We start from the raw sequence: 25,831 nt of genomic DNA on the forward strand, positions 1-25,831 counted from the left end.
TTTTTTTATGTTGACTGACAGCAGTGACGTCACTTCCGGAGTGTAATCCATCAATCGATTGATAAACAGAGACGAGTAAGAGCACGAGGTGCTTTCAACGCCCGTTAGCCTTCAGCGCAATGTGAATGAAACTATCCCTGTTGTCTTTAGACTTTATGCTACTCGGTAAGTAGAATAAACTAGACCGTTTTTTGAATTCCCGTTTAATTCATTTAGCGCTTGCTAAATAACGGGCAAGGCAAATGTGTTCGAATGCGTCATGATTATAAGCGTCTAAAAATACGGCACGATTATTTAATTAGGCTAAGTCTCTTTTTTTAATATCTTATTTTTTCTTTTCTTTTTTACTAAATCAGCAAGGAGAGGAACACGCCGAGGGACGTAATATTTATTTTGCAGAGATAGGCTACATTAATAAATAAACTTAAGTAGCCTAAACTCTTTCAAACTGAACAAAATATAGCCTAGAAAAAAACTAAACAGCATAGGTATTGACACTATTGTTTTAGCTACCTTTTTATTTTTTAAATTGACAAATGCACAACTAACTTCCTCACAACGTTTGTGCAAGGGAGAATGTGCCTCTACAAGTGTTATAATTGAGAGAAGGGTCGGTTTGTATGGAAAAGGGTGATTTATCATTTATCAGTGATGCCATAAGAACACTTTTAGTTCCCCAAAGAACCTTTCAGTGAACAGTTCTCAAAAGAACCATTTTCTCTTAGTGTGAAGAACATAAAGAATATTTTGTATAATGGAAAGGTTCCATTTACTTTAAAGGTAGCCTACTTCATGGAACCATATGCCAACAAAGAACATTTATTTTAAGAGTCTAAGATGGAATACACATTATGCGCGTTATTGTGCAAGTCTGAACGAGGGGTTTATTTGTGTTTACCTCACGGTGCACGAACCGCAGGTGTTCATCTCATCATTGAACCGTTGCCATAATACACAAAAAACAAAATTAGAATCTTTTATCTGAGTGCGCAATCCCATTACGGAGGCCGCAATGACATAATTGCAGTTTTGCCACTTTCAGCAGTGTTTATCACTCAGTGCCGAAATGGCTCATTATTGAATTCAGCTGCTCAGCACAGATTAAACAGTGAACGTGATGAATGGAGCTGTCACTCACTTCCTCAAACCAACAGTACAGTCAAGAGAGGTTTAATTGCCTCCACTGCTCTCTGGCCCCACAGTCTCACACACTGGCCCTTTCCTCCAACACACTAATGTTGCAAAACAGCCAAATACACAAACAGACTTTCCCATTTTGGGTTTACCTGACTAAACCAAGAACATGCTCAAAAAAGGTCGGTCACACACACACACACACACACACACACACACTACACTACACTACACTGTAAAAAACAATTTTCATGATTTATTACAACTTTTTATCTTTTGTCATATCAACTTCAATGCTTAATGTGGTTCAGATAACACAATATTTTAAGTTTCTATTTATTAAACCAATCTCCATTTAAAAAAAAAAAACTCAAACATTTTCATCAAAATTTTAAGGCAACAAAGTAACTTACTTTTTTAAGTTAAACCAAAAATATTTTTCACACACACACACCACACATACAGGCCAATATATATTTTTTTGTAATAGCCTTATATAAAAGCACAAAACCACATTTTAAGTATTTTCACAGATTTTAACCAAAAGTCGTTCTTAAGAGGATATTGCTTTAGAAAGGTTATTTTTAGTCAGATTTATTTATTTATTTAATAGTCAAGGCTTTAAGGTTTGTATACAGAAATGTAGGCTACTTTTAAGTGTGATAACTAACCCCGGTCCAAGATACATGTTGGATATTTGTTTGGTCGGGTTACAATAATATATGATTGAAGTATTAAATGTGATTTAATCTGACTCAGTCAACCATGACAACATATATGAATAATAATCCTTAATAATTCCTTAGTTAGACCGCAACTTCTGATAGACTGGTAAGGAGAACTGTGGACCAAACCTAGATATTATTAAACTGTGTTGTTCATTTCCTTAATAGTTTATAACAAAATTGTAGAACCTAAAAGAAGACTATAATTCAAGAAAATATGATCTTCCAAGGTGAACAACTAAAAACGTCTAAATTACAACAAATGCAATAGAAAACCAATGAAACACGGAAGCTGCATGAACTCCAAACTATTCAAGGCTTCTTGGGAAAAACGAACAGACTCAGTATGAAAAACAGAAATAAATGTATTTGATCGAAATAAAACGTAAACATGGGCCATAGTAATACAGTAGGCTAATTTACAAAACAATTAGTATTGTAAATAAGATCAATGTGAAATTTTACCCAAAATCATACAAAATAAGGGTTTTGAGTGTGTGAGGGAAACTTCTTATTTTCCAGACACATTAAAGTTTCACTTGAGTTTATTTTTGGCTTTAATGACCAATAATAGTTTGAAGCTTATAGTAATTTTTAAGTCACATTTTTCGCGCGCATCTAGCAAATTACGTGTGCCATTTATTAATGGGAACTTGTGTGATTGTGTATCAATCAAAGCTAAATGGATAGTTCACCCAAAAGATTAAAATTCTGTCATCATTTACTCACCATAAAGTTGTTCCAAACCTGTATGAATTTCTTTAGAATTTATTAAGAAGATATTTTGAAGAATGTCGGTAACCAGTTGACGGTATAGCCATTGACTTCCATAGTATTTTTCCCACCCATAATATGGAAGTCAATGGGTCCATCAACTGTTTGGTAACACACATCCTTCAAAATGTCTTCTTTTGTGTTGATCAAAACAAAGAAATTAATGGGTTTGGTACAACTTGAGGGTGAGTAAATGATGATAGGGTTTTCATTTTTTTGGGCGAACTATCCCTTTAAGTCAGATTTGCGTTTCAAAAATGATAACCAAAACAACAGTGCAAAGGCGCTGGCAGCTCAAACCAGCAGTAGACTGGTGCACTATCACGAAGAAGCTGCCACATCTTCATAAAACTAAGATTGTAAGAGTTCATTTGGCTTTAAGCAGACTTTTCTGCTTCAGTCCATCAGTGTTAGATATCACTGAGACGCACAAAGGTATAGTGACACTCAGGCATAGAGACAATAGCCTATAGGCTACTGTTTCCCTGAGGGGAGAGATCCTGACAACGAATGACTGACAAATCTTGACGTGCTGATTCGGGCTCGAGATAAAATACGATTCTCTTCTTTGTCATTGGACAGGTGAAAATGAGATGTTATGGTGTCAGATTTGGACAATAATTCACTTAATTTTTCTTTCTGCAAGTTTTTGCACGCAGATTATTATTATTTTTAAGTAGGCCTAGCTTAAATTTCTACGGAGCCCCCAAGGGGACATGGTGTTGGGGAAAAATATGAGAGGGGAGGAAAAATAATAATTAAATGCTTTTGCGTTCTCTCGCAAATGCTTTGCGTTCCCTCGAGAAACTTTGGTCCTTTGCGCGTGAACGCAAGTTTCTCGGGGGAACGCAAATAGTTTGCAAGCGAACGCAAACTTTCTCGGACGAACGCAAAACATTTGCGAGAGAAAGCAAAAGCATTGGCAAATAACTTTTCCTCTCCTCTCATATTTCTTTTCTTCACCATGTCCCTTTAGGGGCTAGATACATTTCACATATGGAATTAAGTAGCCTACAATAAGTTAAGTAAAGTTAAAAAAAGAAAAATAAGTAACTTTAACTTGGCCAGATTACTTTGCAATGCTCTGTTTCAAGTACATTTTACTCAAACAATATAACTTTAAATTAGACCATGCTTTTAAAGTGAATGCTTTACTAGAACATCTAAGTCATTAAAACAGTATATTGTGAGTAGACAATCTACTACATTATAGAAGTAATACCATTCCGAAACACAGAGACTTTCAAAAAACGGTAAAAAATCATTTTTGAGGATGAATGTGTCATTTTGAGTATAAAATGAACAGATGTCACAAAACAGCAAGTTACTAAACCTAAAACAATGGTAAAGATAAAACAGTGTAAACACTGCTGTGAAACAGTGAAAAATGCAACCTTATTAATTTTTCATGCCTAAGTGCATGATGGGAACACCAGTATCAGAAAGTTGAGGATTTACTAAATTTTACGTTGATATTTACGCGTTGATTTCTACAGGTTTAGATTGAGTAGGCTACTAGAATTTACTTTTTTAAAAGTATTATTATTGGCTTATCCAGGTAGAAATTTGCTGTAGTATTCTGTAGTATTTACTTCACCACAGAATCATTGTTATCAGTGCATGATTAAAAATAATACACCTACCGCGGCTCTCGAAATGCAATCACCCTATTTCAATTAATCTGATTTGCTACTAATTTAGATTTGGCTACGTGAATAATGGATGTTTGCACTCTAAAAGTAGCTACCCACATCTTATGAAATGAGGATTACATTTACATTTTATTTTAGGATGAGTAGAAAATAAGACTGAAATGAAGTTAAAGCTCCTTCAGAAATAATGAACGCTCACCTGTCAGATTTATCACACTGAAAACAAAAGGTCTTTCTCATCTCACCTGTTCTCACGAGACATTGAGCTCATTTAGTTTTCTGCATGGAGGTCTCACTTATTTGGAAAATACATGGACATTGGTGCATTTGTATATTCATTATTTATTTGATTATCAAGCATGATCAAACGCAGTAGGATTTCGTGATTTTTTTTGTACATTTATCAATTACCAATACAACACCAGAAGTTCAATCCTAAACTGTGAAGATATCCATTAGTTAGAGTACACTGACCACTAGTGGCTGTTCAATGCAACGATTCACTAACTATTACACCACACCACACTATTATAAAAGCATTTCAAGTCAACAAGTCAATTTTATTTGAGAGTAAAAAAAAAATAATACCAGTAAGACACAGAAAAAAAGCTCTCAAAAGTGAAGAGTCAACCGTATTATTTGCTCTGGGATAAATCTTTTCTGTAAAGACTTTTTTTTGGGGGGGGGGGGGGGGTTGACGCCGTTTGAAAAGCAGCATTCACTTTTACAGAGATCCATAAATGCAGTTCAATGGACAATACAGTAGCTACAACGGACATGGTGATGGGGAAATTAGGATATGGGATAAACAATTATTTGTCAATGCTTTTGCGTTCTCTCACAAATGTTTGCGTTCCTCTGAGAACTTTGCATTTGCTAGCAAAGGACACAAACATTTTGCGCGCGAAGACGTGAATGCTTCTTGGTGGAACGCAAAAGTTTTTGAGAGGGAACACAAAACATTTGCTAGAGTAAGAAGCCCCTAAAGGGACATGGTGGAGGGAAAAAAAAATTGAGATGGAGGAAAAATTATTTGTCAACGCGTTTGCGTCCTCTCTCAAATATTTTGCGCTCGCTCGCAAAGAGCTCGAAAGGTTTTCTGAGCGAACAAAAATATTGTAGAATTTATTTATTTATTTTTGCGAGGAAACGCAAAGTTTTAGCGATTTTTATTTATTTATTTATTTTGCGAGGAAACGCAAAAGAATTGACGTTATTTTTCCTTCCATCTCGTATGTTTTCTCCCACCACAATGACCCTTTAGGGGCTCCGTATGACTGAACACAAAAGCATTGACTTGATTTAATTCCCATCTCATATTTTCAGGGGCTCCATACAATACTACGCTGCAAACATTCAGCATCAGTCAAATAAACTAAGAATGTTTATGATTTCAGGCACTTCGGCTCTACAAAACAGACCAATGTTACACATAAAAATATTTATGAACAGCCCTTAAAGTGATGATCTTATTAAAATAAATCAGGGCAAACATGGATCTAAAGTGAAATTTGATCCGAGTAAATAATTATCAAATCAATTTCAGTTCATGAATCAAAACATTCACACTTTTAAGCCACAATGCAATAAAGTTCATGGTGCAACATCTAAGTTTGATGTTGTGGTCAGCAGCGCCCCCTAGTGGTACAAACAAGAGGCTGATTCACAGTGAGCACAAGCATCACCCTAGAAGATCATACCTGTCAAAATTGGGATTTGAAAATAAGGGAAATTTTTGCTGATCCCTAAACCTACCCCATCATTGTAACCTTAGCCAATGAAATTAGCTGCTGCAGGGCGGGATTTCGTCTTAACTAGTTTGTGCCCAGTGGGATTTTTTTAATTATTTTTTTTTTATAGAAAGATTAAAAATACGGGAGAAATACGGGAAAATATTTAAACGGGATGATAGCGTGATAGCAAGGTAAAATACGGGAGAATCCCGGGAAAAATGGGAGGGTTGACAGGTATGCCCTAGATTGAGTTTAAAATCACACAGATTCGAGCAAGAAAGTGCAGTAACACAGACATTAAAGCATGTTATATTTGTTTTATCTAAAAGAAACATTCAGTTATAATACTGGAATTCAGCGCAAAACACACTATTTGATTGTTTTTTCCCCTCCAAACCTGAAAAACGACAAATCACAGAGAGCTACAGTAAACGACAGATCATTCCTGCATTCCATTGTAACAGTAAAGAAGCCAGTGACCACAGTGTGTTTTCAAACGCTGCGAGCAGAAAGCAGTGTGTGGCACTGAGAGGGAAGTGTGTGTGTTCAGGCGTTTAGTCGAAGCCTTGCCAGTCACTTTGCTCAGAGTCGTACTCGAGTTCAGCTCCTACACACCGCACACCTTCCAGCAGCATCGGGGTCCCGTGGAGACGGTCTGACAGAGGAGAAGAGTCACTTAAGTGAACGTTATCAATTCAACAGCATCGCCTGCACACAAAACAGGCTGTTTTAACTCTTAAAATGCTGCCGTCAGTACAAGTTAAGCTCAATTGCAAGCATTTGTGAGCAATTTTTTTTTTTACTTGTTTCTCCATTTCTTTAAAAAATGCAAAAATCTGGAGATTAATCACTTACATTGGAAATTAATGGGGCCTATTTTTGTCAAAAGTAAAATAATATGTGTGCTAACATGATTTTAGCGAGGGAAAATCACTTCCTAACCGTTTCGGTCTAAAGTTTCAATTTTACAATCCCATAAATCGTAAAACGATTAAAGAAATGATGAACCCTGAAAAAAATGCATCACAGTTTTCACAAAAATATGAAGCAGCACAGCCGTTTTAAACACTGATGATAATCAGAAATGTTTCTTGAGCATTAAATCATCATATTAGAATGATTTCTGAAGGATCATGTGACTCTGAAGACTGGAGTAATGATGCTGAAAATTCAGCTTTGATCACAGGAATAAATTACATTTTAAAATATATTCAAATAGAAAACAGTTTGAGATTGTAATAATATTTCACAATATTACTGCTTTTACTGTATTTTGGTTCAAATAAATGCTTCCTTGGTGAGACAGTACCAACAGTAGTGTAATATGCAAATTTTAACTGAAGAATTAAATGTAAATACTTTTAAGAATGATACGCTTCACATATATACTTTAAACCCCTCAAAAAAGCCTTATTTGCTTCCATTTTAAGGTTTTTGCTTAAATTATTAAGCAAATTGCAACAAGTTGAAATTATTTTGTGCTGATGAACATTATGCCACATATTTTCTTAAAGGGATAGTTCACCGGAAATAAAAATATTCTGTCATTTACTCACCCTCATGTTGTTCCAAACCTGTATGAGTTACTTTGGTCCTGTTGAACAAAATATATTTTGAAGAGTGTTGGTAATTAAACAGTTGATGGCAGACATTGACTTCCATAGTAGGAAGAAAATACTTTGGGGTCCATCAACTGTCTGGTTACTGACATTCTTCAAAATATCTTCTTTTGTGTTCAACAGAAAAAAGAAACTCATGCAGGTTTGGAACAACCTGAGGGTGAGAAAATAATAGAATTTTCTTCTTTTTCTTCCCTGGTGAACTATCCCTTTAACTTGTATTGCTCCTGGAATATTCCTTTAATCAATGTTTGCACCAGAACGCCAGTAGAGGGCAGCAAACAACCTCACATCAGATCTCCTTCATTCAGGGTATCATTTAACAATGTGCCTTAAACAGTGTCCCAAAATATCACAACAACCATAACTCTGTTATTAGCCAGTTTGGCTGTTAAGATCCGTCACTTACCCATGACACGGGCGTGAACTTTGACCTTCACACACGTGTCCTCTTTGCTCTCACTAAGAATCTGCACCTCCTCACACATCACTCCCTCCTGATGGGCCATATATTCACACGTCACCCTCAGACCTCCTGAGCACAGATACAGAGGAACATCATTTATACAGGTTATTCTCCAGGCATTGTACATGAACGATTTTTATCTCACAGACAGAAAGTTTGTTTAGCTCTGGCGACGGCTCACACTCGTGAGTTCAGCTGGACGAGAGTGCCTCCACTAATGGGCACATCTCTGGTCTGATGTTTATCATTTAATCATGCGCACACGATCTATCGTCCCAATGGAAAATGCCTGAAGCTCATATGAGCTGTCATTCCAGTGGCAAACAGGTAGCCCCGCCCCCAAACTAACACGATTGGCTGAGACAGAAGTTGACATGTTGGGACTCTCACAGTATCAAAACACTTTAATAAGTCGAAGTTAAAGTACTAATGTTTTAGTGGTCGTTCACAAATAACGCTTTAGGCATTCTATTGCACGGTTTTATCAACTGTTTGTCTATGTAAACATGCGCTAGATTTTTTTAATGTTTATTTATTTTGTGATGCCCAAGAGCACCGCTAGTCTTCCTGGGGTCCACACAACACTTAAATATTATTTATATATAATTTTTTTTTTTTAAATACACAAAACATTAAAAATACTGTCAATGACGAATCAGAATCCAACAACAACAAGCTTAGTATATATTCAAGATTTACAACCATCTGTGAATGTACAAAAAAACAAAAACAAATGTCTAACACTTACAACTCATCCAACTAACTTCTGTGCATAACCTCCTAAAAATATGATAATCCAATGTGTGTCAAAGATGAACATCTTTGGCGTTGTGTTTTTGAAGGCAGAGTCGTGTTAAATGAAATCCAACTATTTCCACTGTCCTGCGTCTCTAGTTTTTAAACACACATTAAACTACAATATTAGAACGTATTAACCACTGAATATGACACACTTAACCTTTAAATTCACCAAATGTTGTGCATATTTGCCTAAAAGCTACTTAGCTGCACACTGAATAACCCGTAAATGCTTTGTTATTCTAATACCTGCAAAACGTATCGCCTGCGATAATTAATGCGATATGGCTCAGCTTGTCAGTGAACTACGGCTCTGTGTTGTAAATGCCGCTCCATCTGAAAGCAGGTGATGGTGATTTACTACTAATCAAGGAACCGGCTTTACTGACGAGATGCACCTAACAATGTCATGCGATATATCGCCCAGCCCTAAAATATACTATTTACTATCCAATCTATTTTCTTCCAAAAATAAACAAATAGAAATATCTATCCATCCATCCAATCGCTCTAACCCTCCATCCATCCATCGCTCTAACCCTCCATCCATCCATCGCTCTAACCCTCCATCCATCCATCCATCGCTCTAACCCTCCATCCAGCCATCGCTCTTAACCCTCCATCCATCACTCTAACCCTCCCATCCATCCAATCGCTCTAACCCTACATCCATCCATCGCTCCATCCATCCATCCATCACTCTAACCCTCCATCCATCGCTCTGACCATCCATCCATCACTCTAACCCTCCATCCATCCATCCATTGCTCTAACCATCCATCCATCGCTCTAACCCTCCATCCATCCATCCATCCATCCTACATCCATCCATCCATCCAACCATTGCTCTAACCATCCATCCATCGCTCTAACCATCCATCCATCCATCCATCCATCCATTGCTCTAACCATCCATCCAACCTACATCCATCATCCATCCAACCATTGCTCTAACCATCCATCGCTCTAACCATCGCTCTAACCATCCATCCATCCATCCATCCATTGCTCTAACCATCCATCCAACCTACATCCATCATCCATCCAACCATTGCTCTAACCATCCATCCCATTGCTCTAACCATCCATCGCTCTAACCATCCATCCATCCATCACTCTAACCCTCCATCCATCCATCACTCTAACCCTCCATCCATCCATCACTCTAACCCTCCATCCATCCATCGCTCTAACCCTCCATCCAGCCATCGCTCTTAACCCTCCATCCATCACTCTAACCCTCCCATCCATCCAATCGCTCTAACCCTACATCCATCCATCGCTCCATCCATCCATCCATCCATCACTCTAACCCTCCATCCATCACTCTAACCCTCCATCCATCCATCCATCGCTCTGACCATCCATCCATCACTCTAACCCTCCATCCATCCATCCATTGCTCTAACCATCCATCCATCGCTCTAACCCTCCATCCATCCATCCATCCATCCAACCTACATCCATCCATCCATCCAACCATTGCTCTAACCATCCATCCATCGCTCTAACCATCCATCCATCCATCCATCCATCCATCCATTGCTCTAACCATCCATCCAACCTACATCCATCATCCATCCAACCATTGCTCTAACCATCCATCGCTCTAACCATCGCTCTAACCATCCATCCATCCATCCATCCATCCATCCATCCAACCTACATCCATCATCCATCCAACCATTGCTCTAACCATCCATCCCATTGCTCTAACCATCCATCGCTCTAACCATCCATCCATCCATCACTCTAACCCTCCCATTCATCCATCACTCTAACCCTACATCCATCCATCACTCTAACCCTCCATCCATCCATCACTCTAACCCTCCATCCATCCATCACTCTAACCCTCCATCCATCCATCACTCTAACCCTCCCATCCATCCAATCGCTCTAACCCTACATCCATCCATCACTCTAACCCTCCATCCATCCATCCATTGCTCTAACCACCCATCCATCACTCTAACCCTCCATCCATCCATCCATTGCTCTAACCACCCATCCATCACTCTAACCCTCCATCCATCCATCGCTCTAACCATCCATCATTCACTCTAACCCTCCATCCATCCATCCATCGCTCTAACCCTCCATCCAACCTACATCCATCCATCCAACCATTGCTCTAACCATCCATCCATCACTCTAACCCTCCATCCATCCATCCATCACTCTAACCCTCCATCCATCCATTGCTCTAACCCTCCATCCAACCTACATCCATCCATCCAACCATTGCTCTAACCATCCATCCAGCGCTCTAACCATCCATTCATCCATCCATCCATCCATCCAACCATTGCTCTAACCATCCATCCATCCATCCATCGCTCTAACCATCCATCCAACCTACATCCATCCATCCAACCATTGCTCTAACCATCCATCCATCGCTCTAACCATCCATTCATCCATCCATCCATCCAACCAACCATTGCTCTAACCATCCATCCATCCATTGCTCTAACCCTCCATCCAACCTACATCCATCCATCCAACCACTGCTCTAACCATCCATCCATCGCTCTAACCCTCCATCCAACCTACATCCATCCATCCAACCATTGCTCTAACCATCCATCCATCGCTCTAACCATCCATTCATCCATCCATCCATCCAACCAACCATTGCTCTAACCATCCATCCATCCATTGCTCTAACCCTCCATCCAACCTACATCCATCCATCCAACCATTGCTCTAACCATCCATCCATCGCTCCAACCATCCATTCATCCAGCCATCCATCCATCCAACCATTGCTCTAACCATCCATCCATCGCTCTAACCATCCATTCATCCATCCATCCATTCATCACTCTAACCATCCATCCATCCATCCATCCATCCATCCATCCATCCATCACTCTAACCATCCATCATAACATTCAAAAGGCTCCTAAAGGATTTGGACACACTTAAAAATGCATGTCATTGCATTAAAACCGTGAGGGAACTGCAGGGCTGAAGTGTTGACGAGTTATGAAAAACTAGTAATTAATATAAAATTAATATAATAATAATAATTATATATGATTAATGAAATCATAAAAATGTCAAATAAAAATATTTAATAAAAAAAAAAGAAAAAAAAAAGGTTTACCAGCATGTCATGTGACCATTAAATTATTGAAATATTAACTTCAAAATTTTAGGTCAAAGAGCTGACAAAAAAGTTTGGGAATCTCTTCACTAAGCCACCAAACACCGTTTCTTCATCAGCATGTTCAGCCGTGCTGGGTCAGAGCGATGGGACGTACCATCTGAGGACGCGGTGATGTTAGTGATCCGCAGGTGTGGATTGGGGACGGGGGCTGGACACACGTCTTTCCCGAGCTCTGGCACCTCCGGCAGTGTGAACACGATCTCATATCGGTGCTGCGCTTTCAGGAAGCCCACCTGAGGAGATCGAGAGAAGCAGAGAGGTTATGAGTGTGTGTCATCAGGTCTACGATGATACGAGTCAAACTGCTGTGTGCACTTGATCTGCTACTTCTGATGAAGATCATGGTTTACTGTGATAACTAAATAATAATAATAATAATAATAATAATAATAATAATGTTCACCATTAGCGTTAATTAAATCTTAGCTGACTGATAAAACCATCGTATGAATCATAGTTTACTTATTATTATTAACAAATTCATGAATCATAGTTGATTGCGTCATTGATGATATCATAGTTTGCTGATATTATTAATGAAATTTGCCTTGACCGATCAATGATGAAAATATAGTCAACATATTTTGATGAATTTAGAGCCAAATGATAATTTATAACAACATAGTTGACTAATTTCTGAATGGAATGGATTGTAGGTGCAGAAGACAAACGGAAAAACTATTCTGTCAGATTAAATGTTCATTACTTGTTGAAGATCTTATTAACCAAGGAAGGAAAATGGGATAATAATTTGAGGGTTAAAAGCTAATGAGCACTGGTGGAAAAGAGAGTGACAGAACTCATGCCAGGAAACCTTCAAACTGCATCTGGGTCTCAGCGAAAGATGACAGAATCACAGGACGTCTAATCGGACCAGAGTCTTCATCAAAACATAATAATCGAACAGAGAGACAGTCCAGAGGTGCAGGTGTTCATATACTGCTGTCTCCATGGCAACACAGGGCAGTAATGGGACAGTTAGATGGAGGGAGCGAGAACATGTGTGATGAAAAGAGTCACAGAATATGACACCCACTGTGGGGTGAACGTTACGCGAGCATGCTTGTCTATCTCGTCTCAGATATTTGCGAGTAGGAGGAATGAAAAGACTCTGTGCATTCAAATATATTCAAAAACTCACTGTTCTCACAACAACAAGCAACTTGTGTACAGTGAAGAGTCACAACAAAACAGACCCCATTTACTTTTATAAAACACATTCATCTATTTAACATCCAACCAACCATTTATCCAACCAACCATCTACCCATCCAACTAACTATTAGTGGTCAACCCGATATAGTTTTTTTGATGGCCGATGCCGATATCTTAGAGAGCAGAGTGGCCGATATAAAGCCGATATTTTTATATATATACTTTATATTTATTTTAATCAATATTTAATAAATTAGAAATAAATTAGAAAACAAATCTTTAAAATAAACATGCTTATACTTTTTAAAATGCCAATATATCGGTCGACCACTACTAACTATCCAACCATATATCTATCCATTTATCCATCCATCCAACTAACTAACTAACCATATATCTATCCATCCAACCAACCATATATCTATCCATTTATCCATCCATCCATCTAACTGACTAACTAACTATCCAACCAACCAACCAACCAACCATCCATCCATCCATCCATCCATCCATCCATTTATCCAACCATCTAACTATCCATCCAACTAACTATACTTCCATATATCTAACCATCCATCCAACTAACTATCCATCCATCCAACTAATAACTATCCAACCATATATCTATCCATTCAACCAACCAACCAACCAACCAACCATATATCTATCAATTTATCCATCCATCCATCCATCCAACAATCCATCATTCTAACCATCCATCCAACCATCCATCCATCCATCTAATCATCTAACTAAAACGAGAACCACTACAAAATAGTAATAATTCAATTCGCTTGATGGCAATCCATTGCACCAAAAAGTTATGGAACAACTAATCAGAGATAAAAAATAGTCTCATCCCAGCCGTGGCCGAGCGGTTAGTGCACATGCTGACATACTGACCTGTGGAGCTCATATGCAACCAATCTGGCTTGTGTCATTTCCTGATCCCGTTCGCTCTCTTCAAATTCCAGATGCAGCTCTTGGCATGAGTTCTGTCAATGCCTTCGCATAATGAGGCATAATAACAAAGAAGCTGAAGATTTGACGTGAGCTGAGAAATAAACTCAGTGTTCTTCCTGTAATATGAACTCGTATACTTGACTAAATGAATAACCTCAGGTTTATAACTCACTCTCACCTTAACCAGGAAGTTCCCGTTGGATTCGGGTATCACCATGACAACGGAGTCGTGCAGTTTCTCGTCAAAATGCACATGCGAGTGAGCAGCGGCGGCGGCGGCCGGTTCCTCAGCGAAGCGAACACCCCCCGTCTTAGACGACGCTGCAGAAGAACAAAAGCAAAGCACTTACAGCTGCGCTAAACACACACTTGCCCACAGATCCGGATTGTGAGGCGCTGAATGAAAAATGCTCAACAAGAAGCTTTCAAAAGTGCAATTATTCAAATCGACCTTGCCATTTGACACCCGAAAACCCTGAAAGCTCTTCAGTCTAATATCAGAGATCTTTTCATTTCTTTAAATCAAAGAAAGTTACAGCAGAGTGGGCTTACATTCAATTCAAAGTGTTTTAAATCTGTTTAAAACACTTGGATGTTTTTAATTTAAGCTTTGGATCAAACAAGCACCTAAAAATGGAATTAAAAATGATGCAGACAACAGAAAATGACATTATGACAAGTATTGGGCCTAACAAAACGGTTTGTTTCCCTCTTTCCCACAGGATTTATTAGGGATTGAAAACTGGTTTTAGGTTCACTCTGTGTTTTTAGGGGATGTGTATGTCTAAGATGTGTTCATGCATTCAAACACGGCTAGATGGAGCACAACAAAATGAAACAAGAAAGCAGGAGTTAATCAAATAAAAAAGATGCATCTTTTCTGAGAGGGTTTTACTGTGCAAGCTGTCTAACACCTTCAGCACATTCAATGTGCCAGTTACAGCACTAAAAATATCAAAACTTAAAAAAAAAAAAGAGAAAGAAAATCCCTAGCAATGTTCTTCCTGGCTCTCCTCTTTTACAGTCTGATTTAATAAAGCAGGTAGTCAGGCCTTCAGGGGTGTGTTTCTCACACACAGATCAAACTAGGTCTTGAACTAAAGTGCAAGATCAATGCTAATTCTTCTTTTAAATTTTCCATTTGTGTTGCAGGATTAGGGTAAAACTGCTTTTGAGAAATCACATATTCAAGTACAGTATATAGTTACATTGTAGTAAATTCACTTCCATTCAAAAGTTGGTGTTTTTAAAAGAGGTCTCTATTCTCACCAAAGCTGCATTTATTTGATAAAAACAGTGTTTTCTATTTGAATATATTTTAACATGCAATTTATTTTTGTGATTCAGAGATGAATTTTCAGTGTCACATGATCCTTCAGAAATCATCCTAATATGCTGATTCGCGTCGATTTCTAATTATTAACAATATTGAAAAAGTTGTTTTCAAAAATGTTGTGCTGCATTTTGTGGAAACCTTTTTCTCTAAGATTTTTGATGAATGGAAAGTTAAAAAGAACAGCCTTTAATTGAAATGGAAATCTTTTATAACATTATAAATGTTTACACTGTCATTTTTGGTCAGTTTAATGCGTCTTTTTGAATCTCATACTAACCCTAAAATTTTGAACGGTCTCCAAACGCTCACATCTGGACCAACAGAGCACAAAGCCCACTGTAATGAACATCAGCTTTGGGGATTTGTCCTTCATTTTCACTCTAAAAGCCTCCATGTCTGTTCAAAGCCTCTGCCAAAAACAAAACAAACAAAAAAACTGCTTTTATTGTAATTTGGCGATAAGACATTGCAATTAATTTCCTTTTTATGTGTGAAGTTTTTTTATTTTGAATTTAAATTAAATTACCAAATAACTAGATTAAAAAGATAACTAGATTTTTTACATTTTCTGAAAAACGTGTGCATGCTGATTTCTCATGCTAATTCTAGGGTGTTTGTAAGAGCATTTCTATGTGGTTGCTAAAGTCTTCTGGCGGTTTCTTACAAATTGCATTCATTACACATTTTATCAGTTCATGCATTCCCTGGGAATCGACCCCTGACTTTAATGCCCGGCTGCACTGTCTGAGCTACGGGCTTCTTACTTGTCAAAGTCAAAAGAGCCCACTTCCAAGATATTCTAGTTTCTAGATAGGATTCAATTAATAATGTAACAACTCACCTCTCACAAAAAGCCACATGATTTAAAGTGCCCCTATTAGGCTTTCTTGGATATTACCTTCAATGTAATGTGTAATATAGCCGTTTGTCAATGTAAAAGGTCGGTTTCAAAGATCAAAGAGCACGATAAATGGAGTTATCGTCTCGTAAAAGAAAGAAGTGATTCTGAACTGCCTGAAACGAGTCGTCAGGTTTGTAACACATTTCCATAATGCCAGTCTATGGTCTTCATTGGCTGCCCGTGAACAACGTCTACTTTGGCCCTCAAACACTGTAGTTGTAGCTGAGACTGGAAGAGTTTGGTTCGTGTTGTTCATGTCGAGAAGACGCTGTTTTCAGCGCTGAGAATCCACTGTGATGCACTTCAAAAGGAAAAGGACTTGTGCTGGAATTGATCTGGAAAAACCAACGCCATCATATCACTGTGTCTCAAGTGCTGAGAAAGATCCAGGGCTGACATTCAGATATGGTAATGGCCATTTGGTTTCAGACACACACTGTAAGCGGTAGGCCGATCACAACAGACTGGGCCATTTCACCAACAATAATAGTGGCAATATTACAGACATTAGTTATAAAGTATTCAAATAAGTGTCTTATCACACATGGCAATCGCACAATAAATACTTTGCTGTTAAAATTGAGTGGGCTATAATGTAGCGTGGGCACTGGGGACTCATGAAACGAGTGGACATTGACAGACATACTGCTGATTACATCAGGGACTCTTTGGATCCCTGCCCTACGAATAAAAATAAATGACATTTTAGATTCAGAGGAAGTCTAGTGAGATGAACAAGAGTAATAAAACAACAAGATGGTGTCGCCAAGACACATTCACACTCAAACTAGCTTCAATAAACATGTACATTTACATTTTATCCAAAGTAACTTGCGAATGAAGAGCATCACAAACAATTTGTCATAATTGCACAATGCCAAGTTTAGAGTATGAGAACGATTATCACACAAACTGGAGCAGAAAAGAAATTCAGAAAAGAGAAGAGCAATTTTAAGAGAACTATATTTGAGTATATTTTAGTCTGAGTATATTTTACGAATATAGAAATGATATGAATCTGGAGGGTCAGTGTTGACCCGGTTTGCCTGCAGCTGTATGTCATGTGGCATAGAGGTAAAATTACACATAATGTAATGTAATCTGCATGGGACAGGACGACATTTGTAGTATGTGTGATCACATAATTGGCCTCATTACAGAGGCTATGGGACTCCAACTGTTCGCCCAATGTAGAGACTATAAACACTCTCACACATGACTAACAGACCTGCCAACCAGTGTCTCATGGTCTAGAGGACCAACACAGAGCATTAAAATACTGTCCTGGAAATCTAGATTTAAACTTGATATATATGCACTGCAGCATTTTATAACCTATGAGCACAACAGACTAGAATCTTATTATCTTATTTATCCCAACACGGGTCCACATGGATCCAAAAACCCCAAGGCCCGACCCGAGAACCTCGGACACGGGTAATTTAAAATAACTATGCTTTTTCCGAATGGACCCGAGAAGACCCAAATTCTTTTCAACTATGTCGGGCATTTAACAAAATTGTATTATTTAAAACAATTCTATGACAACGTTATCATCTCACTTTTACTTAGTTCTCTCTGAATCTGGACTCTACGCTTTAATTGCTTCTACATTTAGACTCAGTTGCTCCACATTTTTGCCTCTCGTTTCGACGAGCACCGTCAGCATGGATTAAAATAAGCTTTAATCATCTTATGATCACGTAAATAACATTGTGGCAAAAGTTATAGGATGTAATGAGGTTACAGTGATGATGAGTGATTGACATCGACAGCACTTCAGCGCATACTTGCACGCACGTGTCAAGTGCATTTTCGTGAAACTCGCGTAGAAAAGGAACAATCATTTGTAATAGGGCTGCACAATTAATCGCAATTAAAATGAAATTATGCTTAAAACGATTTGGCTTATGGCGATTATGAAATCGCAAAGGCTGATTATTTTTTATGTGCAGCTTGTCAGTGACGTACGGCTCTGTGGTCAGTAGTGAACGCTGCTCCATCTGAAAGCACTGCGAGTTTGAGCCGCTTATCACGGGAATTTGAAAAAGCAACACGCGTCTTTCCAAACATGACAAGCATTTATGAACCTCTTGTCCAACAAAAGACAACATTTAATCAATAAATCAAAGAGTTTCATTCTTCTGTTTATTCAGGTACAGATAGTATGATGGGCCTAGGGTTTTCCTGGAATAACGTGTGTTACTTTACTTTACTTCTGCGGGGTTAAATTTGGCGTGTGTGTGTGTGAGATGCCCTCTGGAGTTCAGATGGAGCACCATTTACTACCGATCATCCGCTGCACTGACAAACTGCACATGGGTCATTAGCAGCGTTTCCATTACCCTTCAAATTGCGCAAATTGAAATTGAAAATTGAAAATATGCCCAATGGAAACTCAATTTCGCAAAAACTCCCATTTATCGCAAAAAAGTTTTTACACTCGCATGAGGTGGTTTTTCAGGCAATTCGAAAAATAAATATTTCGCAAAACTGCAATGGAAACAGTTTTTGCGCATTTACAGGTCACCTGACGTAGATGACGCGGTGTGTTTGGACAGAATACGAGACAGAGTTCTTTATTAAATTCATAAAAGACAGAAGAATTACAGGAATAATGAATTCGAAACCTCAAATAAATGCCACAATCAAGACCTCAAAGCAGATATGAGGGAGAAACACCCAGAAACACCTCAAATGTGCCACTCACAAGTATAATAAGGGTCGTTCCTTACCATTAATGATTGGAAAACACACATACATCTCCTTCGATTAATAATAATGGCCAGTGCAGTGGCTGGGATTAGTACATAAACCTACCAACGTCCGTTGCCATGGTTTTTGGAATGATTTTACTTATCTTGAGAGGAAAAAATTAAGTTTTAGTCGCAACACATCGGTTAATGGAAACGCCGTCATTTCGCAATAGTTTTTTGTCGATATTTAGAAAAAATAATAATAATAATATTCGCAAAAGTTTTGCGCAAATCTGTAATGGAAACACGCCTATTGACGAATAAGGTTTTTAAAAGTGTTAAAAAAATTAATGGAGATATAATTAATTTTTAAACCATTTTTTAGTTTTACTAAGTGTTAACAATGGGATTATGTGGTTTTTACAATCAATTAACACTGCTTATGTCATTTTTTTACAAGATGGACAAAATTCGTCACCAAAAAAGTAATTCGGTTTAACCATGAATAAATCTAAAATTATTAATTTGCAGATAATTATTCCTGAAAAAACCTGATTTGACATTGATGCTGAGATAGTATATATATATATATATATATATATATATATATATATATATATATATATATATATATATATATATGTGTCATGGAAGAAATATAAAATAACATTATAACTGATTTCATGAATGTAATCATTTTATTGGACTACTCTAAACCCTCCTACATATTCAAGTAAAACATTGCACAGGGAAATGAGAAAAGGGGAAATGCAGAAAAAAAAAGCCTAATCTGCTTTATATTTGTATTATTGTAGTTCCTTTAGCTATTAAAAACAATATTATTCCATTTAAATATTTACTATATATCGGTTTTACCAAATGACCAAGGCTGGTTATACCGAATGACTATGTCTGCTGCCCTTGATATAATGAATATTTAAGACAATACACAGACAAAAACAGTTACAAAAGCACATTTTATTTTGATTATATTACTAATGTAAAAAAGTAGGCTACATCAAACATGAAAACATTTCTGTCAGGACCACTATCATCAAATACGATGAAACCACATGCGATTTGGCAAAGGCTGTGATTATTTTATGTATAAAATTTCGATTAATCGTGGAGCCCTAGTTTGTAACCTCGCACACAGAAATCCATCTTATAGCTAAGAGATCCATCAGGAAAAGCCACTCGCTTCATTACGCTGCGTGTTCATGCAGGGCTTTTCTTTTTTGTGTGCAGAACCCCAGACAACACTAGCGAATCTATGATTTATTAGGCTGTCGATTTAAGCTATCACGTGTATTTTTCCGAAATCCCCTGGTCACAATTGAAAGGCGAACTCAGAAATAACTTTTATCCATCGGGCAGGCAATAATATAAAGTAATAAGTAAATAAATAAATGAAAATAATGGAGCAGTGGCCAAATCAGTCAGAAGGCCAGCGGGATTTTTCCTGACTGACTGCGGGCCGTGGACACGTCAATGCCGTTTACGTTCGGGTCAGAAAATAAATACCGTCGGATCGGACTCTGGTCTTATTTTATCGACTCTGTCTCGGGTCGGGTTTTTCTGTTAAAAAATGTATTTATGCATGTCGAGTTCAGGCAAGAAGTGATTTGAGTCGATTCGGGAACAGATTACAGGACCCAAGAAGACCTCTAGTAGGGCCAAAGGAATTTATGTAGGCCTATTTATGTCCATGACTTTCAAGGACCAAATGCCTAATAAATGTCTGAAAAGGTGGATTGGACTAAATCATATTTGTTCTTTATAAATGATCTAAAAGCAATTTCGTTCTTCTGATGAAAGCAGAAACGCTGCCGTCTGGCAGGGACCAGAGATCGACAGACTCTCTATTAAGTGAATGCTCAGTGGTGCTGTATAGAGGTTTAGATTATGAACCTCATCTAAAACTTCACCCGTAGCCATGGCAACGACCAGAAATCTGGCCCTTGAGGAACAGGACATTTCCAAAAAGCTGTTCTGGGGTCAGTTTTGTGCTTTAACACACAAACACACAGCCTCGAGCAGGCTGGGATGGGAAGATGCTTTGTGAATGTCGCACAGCTGCCTGAGCTGAAGAAACCGTAGATGTTCTGCTGCAACAATACACAGCATGACAACAGACCCTCTGCCTTCATCCAAAATGAAACTTTATCGCATTCATACTCACAAACAAAATGGAGGCCATCTTTGTGCCTCCAGGATGGATTGATTACCACAAATAAGTGGTGGAAAGCCAGCAGCCAGACATTATCTTTTGGGAGTTTTTCCGACGACTCTGAAAGGCTTCTCAGACAGACGAGAAAACAGACACGAGCTCTTGCACATTTCCTGATAATAAGAAACAGCCCACATGTTTAGCAACTGCTGAGTCACCACCAACCGAGCAAGAATTCATTATTGTTCTCGCTTTATTAAAATCTCTGAAGCCTCATTCCTGAGAACGAAAAGCCAGCAGGTTGTCAAAACTCACGATAAGCAGATTGACATTTTTGAAAGGCAGTTTAAAGTCAGTGTGGTGGGAATCCGGATTATTATAAAAAAAAAAAACGCATTCAACTTCCTAAATTTCCTTCATAATAAGCATTTTTAAAAGTTGTCATACACTTCCGTTCAAAAGTTCAAGTTTATAATGCCTCTTATGCTCACCAAGGCTGCATTATTTGATCAAAAATTTGTGAAAAATGATTACAATTTAAAAGAACTGTTTTCTATTTGAATATATTGTAAAATGTAATTTATTCCTGTGATGCAGAGCTGAATCTGTGCTCAAGAAAATGATTTAAAAAAATAAAAATAACATTCTGGGTTCTTTGATGAATAGAAAGTTTGACAGAGGAGATTTTATTTGAAATGGAAATATTTTGTTACATTAAAAATGTCTTTCCTGTCACTTGTGATCAATTTAATGCATCCTTGCTGAATAAAACAGACAAACAAACAAAAACAGAAAATGCATATAACTGAAGCACCACTAATAATTAATGATAACGTTCATTTATATATTCAGCAGTAGTACGGTATTTATAGCATTTGATAAATCACAGAGGAAGTGAGTTTCTTTACCCCAAAAAAAGAGAAAAAGGTTATATTTGATTTCTGGCAAATTTGAAAAATTAAACGCAAAGCTGCTGCAAAAATGACAAACAGTTGTGAGTGTGTAAAAGAGAGAGACGTACCTTTCTTAGCAGTGGCCATCCTGGCATCAATCTGGAGCAAACACTGAATTAGCGTCTGTTACGACCTCATCGTAGACCTCGTCTGACCTCAAAACAACCCTGAGAGAGACAGAAGCAGAACGAGAACAAGAACAAGAAATCAAAAAACGGAAGCTGATAGATGATAATAGAAGAAACAAAACTATTGTGTATAGATGGATTTTTTAAAACCGAGAGAGGGGGACTATCATACTCTGAGCACAGTTAAGAGGCTTGCATTTCTTTTGTTAAATCTGCATGTTTCCATGACACAAAGTGCCAGCTGTACGGACCATAATGCAACAGGACAGACACATCATAGAGTAGTGAATTATGAAGAAAAAAACACACTCAGTAAGAGAGCTGGATTAAAGCATCACGGTACACGTCATACGATTTTGGGTCGTCCCAGATGAAATGTGACCAATCGTGGCGATTGATCTCTGTGGTCGTGGATCCTAAACGCTGGATTTACGGCGTACAGTGAGAGAGGCTCAAAGACGGCTGTTGTCACGGTCTTGAGACCAAAGATAGCCTGAGATCATTTCCTGTCAATTCCTCACGCTCATCTCTCAGTGTGTTTGCTGCTACGACCCTCGTCTACTGACTAGCCAATAAACATGCAACATGAAATGGCATATTGATCAACGCGATGCGCTAAAACTTAAAACTGCTTTCCTCAAGCTCCATTTGCAAGATTGGTGTGGAGTTTTCCCAATCCATGACCACGTCCATATTCTCCTCTTTCGCTTCCTCCTCTTCTTTTCAGCGCACATAAACACAATTACCATCGTGTGATTGATCTTGCTCTGTCTGTTCACCACTAGCTCATGCTGATGACGTTTTATTCTTCTATATTAACTTGCGTCGTAGCCGATTCAACAGGTGTCATCATCATACAGTCAACATACATGTCGTATCCGAGATTATTACATCCATGTCGTACAGTGTGATCTGTATTGATCTTTGGATTTCCAAAATCACACAGTCTGTATCAGGCATTATTATGCTGGTTCAGACTACAGCTGTTTGAACAGTCAGCGTGTTTTAAGTTTCAGTCTTTGTCTTTCAATTACTCCACCCTTATTCATCTCTGGGTGATGAATGTGCCTTTATCGGGTCTCATCTTTCTGCAACTCGTAAGAAAACCGCTGTGACTGGAATGAAAGAATATGGAGAGACTTTCTGATTCACCGGGGAGCTGAGAGAGAGAGAGAGAGAGAGAGAGAGAGAGAGAGAGAGAGAGAGAGAGAGAGAGAGAGGGAGAGGGAGAGGGAGAGGGAGAGGGAGAGGGAGAGGGAGAGGAGAGAGGGAGAGGGAGAGGGAGAGGGAGAGGGAGAGGGAGAGGGAGAGGGAGAGAGAGAGGGAGAGGGAGAGGGAGAGAGCCTGGGGTGAAGAAGAACCAGGGTGTCAAGATGTTAAATGCACACCAGAGAGAAGAAAGCTTGATGACGTAATTAAGTGGCAGAGAGCTCAGATCATCATAACCACAGCAGACATTCAGCACTGGAACATAATGAGAATTGCAATGATTTTTTTTCTTTTTCTTTTATAACAAAACAGTCAAGAGTAGCCATTTAAGAACGACTGTTCCTGTTTATCCGAATAATGAAAGATACAGAGAAACTGCAGAAGGTAGACAGTAGAAAACAATCATTTTTAAGGGAAGCCTCACTATTTCTTTTGCTTATGCTTAGGGTTAGTGATCTGAACAAACCCCTGCTGTAAGAAGTGATTAATGTGTTACTTTTCTAAGCAATCATACTTACGTTTTACCCCAGGCAGACGATACAGCTGACAAAAATATCATGGAGACTTGATGGGCTCTTTTAAATTTACTTTATAAATGTTTTAGCAACCACTCAGAATACCTTAGCAACCACATAGCAACACAATGGCATTGTAGCAGTGATTTTTGCATGGACCAAACACCATCATATTTTCTTATGAACGTAAAAAATGTGTTTATCTACTGCATTTGGTGCACACCCAGGTGAAGTTATTGCACCAAATGCAATAACTATTTTTTTTTGTGCACCAAATGCAATAGATATTTTTGTGCAGAAAATGCAATAGCTAATTATTTTATGCACCAAATGCAATAACCATTTTTATGCACAAGATGCAATCTTATTTCTTTGTGCCGCAAATGCAATAACTCATTCTTTTCGTGCACCTATGCAATAACCATTTATACAACAAATACTATGATTATTTTTGTGCACCAATAAACATTTATATGCACTAAATGCATTAACAATTTCTTTTGTGCATCAAATGGCAAATGCAGCAACAATTATTGCATTTGGTGCACAAAAGAAATGTGTTATTAACTAATGCTTCATATGCAATAACTAAATCATACTTTGTAAAGGGTGTGGTTGCTAATTCCAAAGTCCACAAATAGAAACACCTGCTCTCCTTGACTCACTCAGTCTTTTTACTTTCATATTATATGTTATAATAGACCCAACTAAAGTTTAAGATGCAAGGAAAAATATCCTGTTGAAACTACTGTAAAAAAAAACACATGCAGCTTCGGTTGGGTGTGCCCCTTAATAAATGATTCTTTCTTTCTCCCATGTTCTATATTCACAAAGGACTTAATAAATTTAGAAAAAGAAGTGCAGAAATAATACGCAATTGCACATGTAATCCGATATCAAGGCACAGATTTCCTCCATCATCTGTACATCACACACTTTCGGCTGAAGTGTCAACACAAGCGCTGCAACAGATATGAACCAGTTACAGTCTGTACTAACAGGCACACAGAGAGAGAGAACTGGGTCAATGTCTCATATGGATTGTTTTAGCGAGGACATTTATATGCTCATGTTCACCCTTTACAACCAAAACATACTCAGCATGCATCTTAATCCTGAAAGCCATCTGGAAAAACACGAAATCCCAGGAGAATCTGCCGTGGCTTGCTGTCTGTCATGCATTCTTCGCTAATTACACTGTGACTATCCTGAGGACACAATACTTTGAGAAGAATGAGCCCTAACCTGAATATATAGGATGCAAATATTATCCATTTAAATATGCATCAATCTTCCTTCAGTCAATAGCATTCGGTCTGTTGCATTACAAAGAGCTTTGATGAAGCTTTCAGATCCTCCTGATGTTGAGACAGAAATGCTGCTCTGTGGATTTTGGACTTGAAAGACTTCACGGACAATCAAACAATGAAATACTGACTTCTAGCGCGTGGATCTTCTCGAGTCCTCTTCTGATAGTCGATCACAAACTTATGCAACCTCGATCATTTTTAAAAGCATGGCTTGAAATACTCACCTATTCTCATATAGTGGGCTTCTGCTGTGGTTGATCACAGCCTATAACTTCTCGAGATGTTACAGAAATGAAACAGAACCCGCTAAAAACCCAAACCTCCAGTCAGAAGCGACCGACCGCTGTTCTACGAGCGACAGATCGACTTCACACACACACACACACACTTAATAAAGGCACAGCTTCCGCGTTAATCAC

At 38.2% G+C, this 25,831-nt stretch overlaps 1 protein-coding gene across 1 annotated transcript; it reads right to left on the bottom strand.

Moving 5' to 3' along the window:
- Positions 1 to 4,973: 4,973 nt before the first annotated feature.
- On the bottom strand, positions 4,974 to 25,831 carry adisspb (adipose secreted signaling protein b). The gene is made up of 6 exons (XM_084109534.1): positions 25,637 to 25,831; positions 22,319 to 22,417; positions 14,373 to 14,515; positions 12,171 to 12,309; positions 8,047 to 8,172; positions 4,974 to 6,673 (listed from the first exon to the last, which is right to left on the bottom strand). Exons 2-6 carry the CDS (start codon positions 22,335 to 22,337, stop codon positions 6,573 to 6,575), a joined length of 528 nt encoding a protein of 175 aa, XP_083965660.1. The 5' UTR covers positions 22,338 to 22,417; positions 25,637 to 25,831; the 3' UTR covers positions 4,974 to 6,572.

Source organism: Abramis brama (assembly GCF_963993115.1).
Source record: "Abramis brama genome assembly, chromosome: 3".
NCBI lineage: Eukaryota > Metazoa > Chordata > Actinopteri > Cypriniformes > Leuciscidae > Abramis > Abramis brama.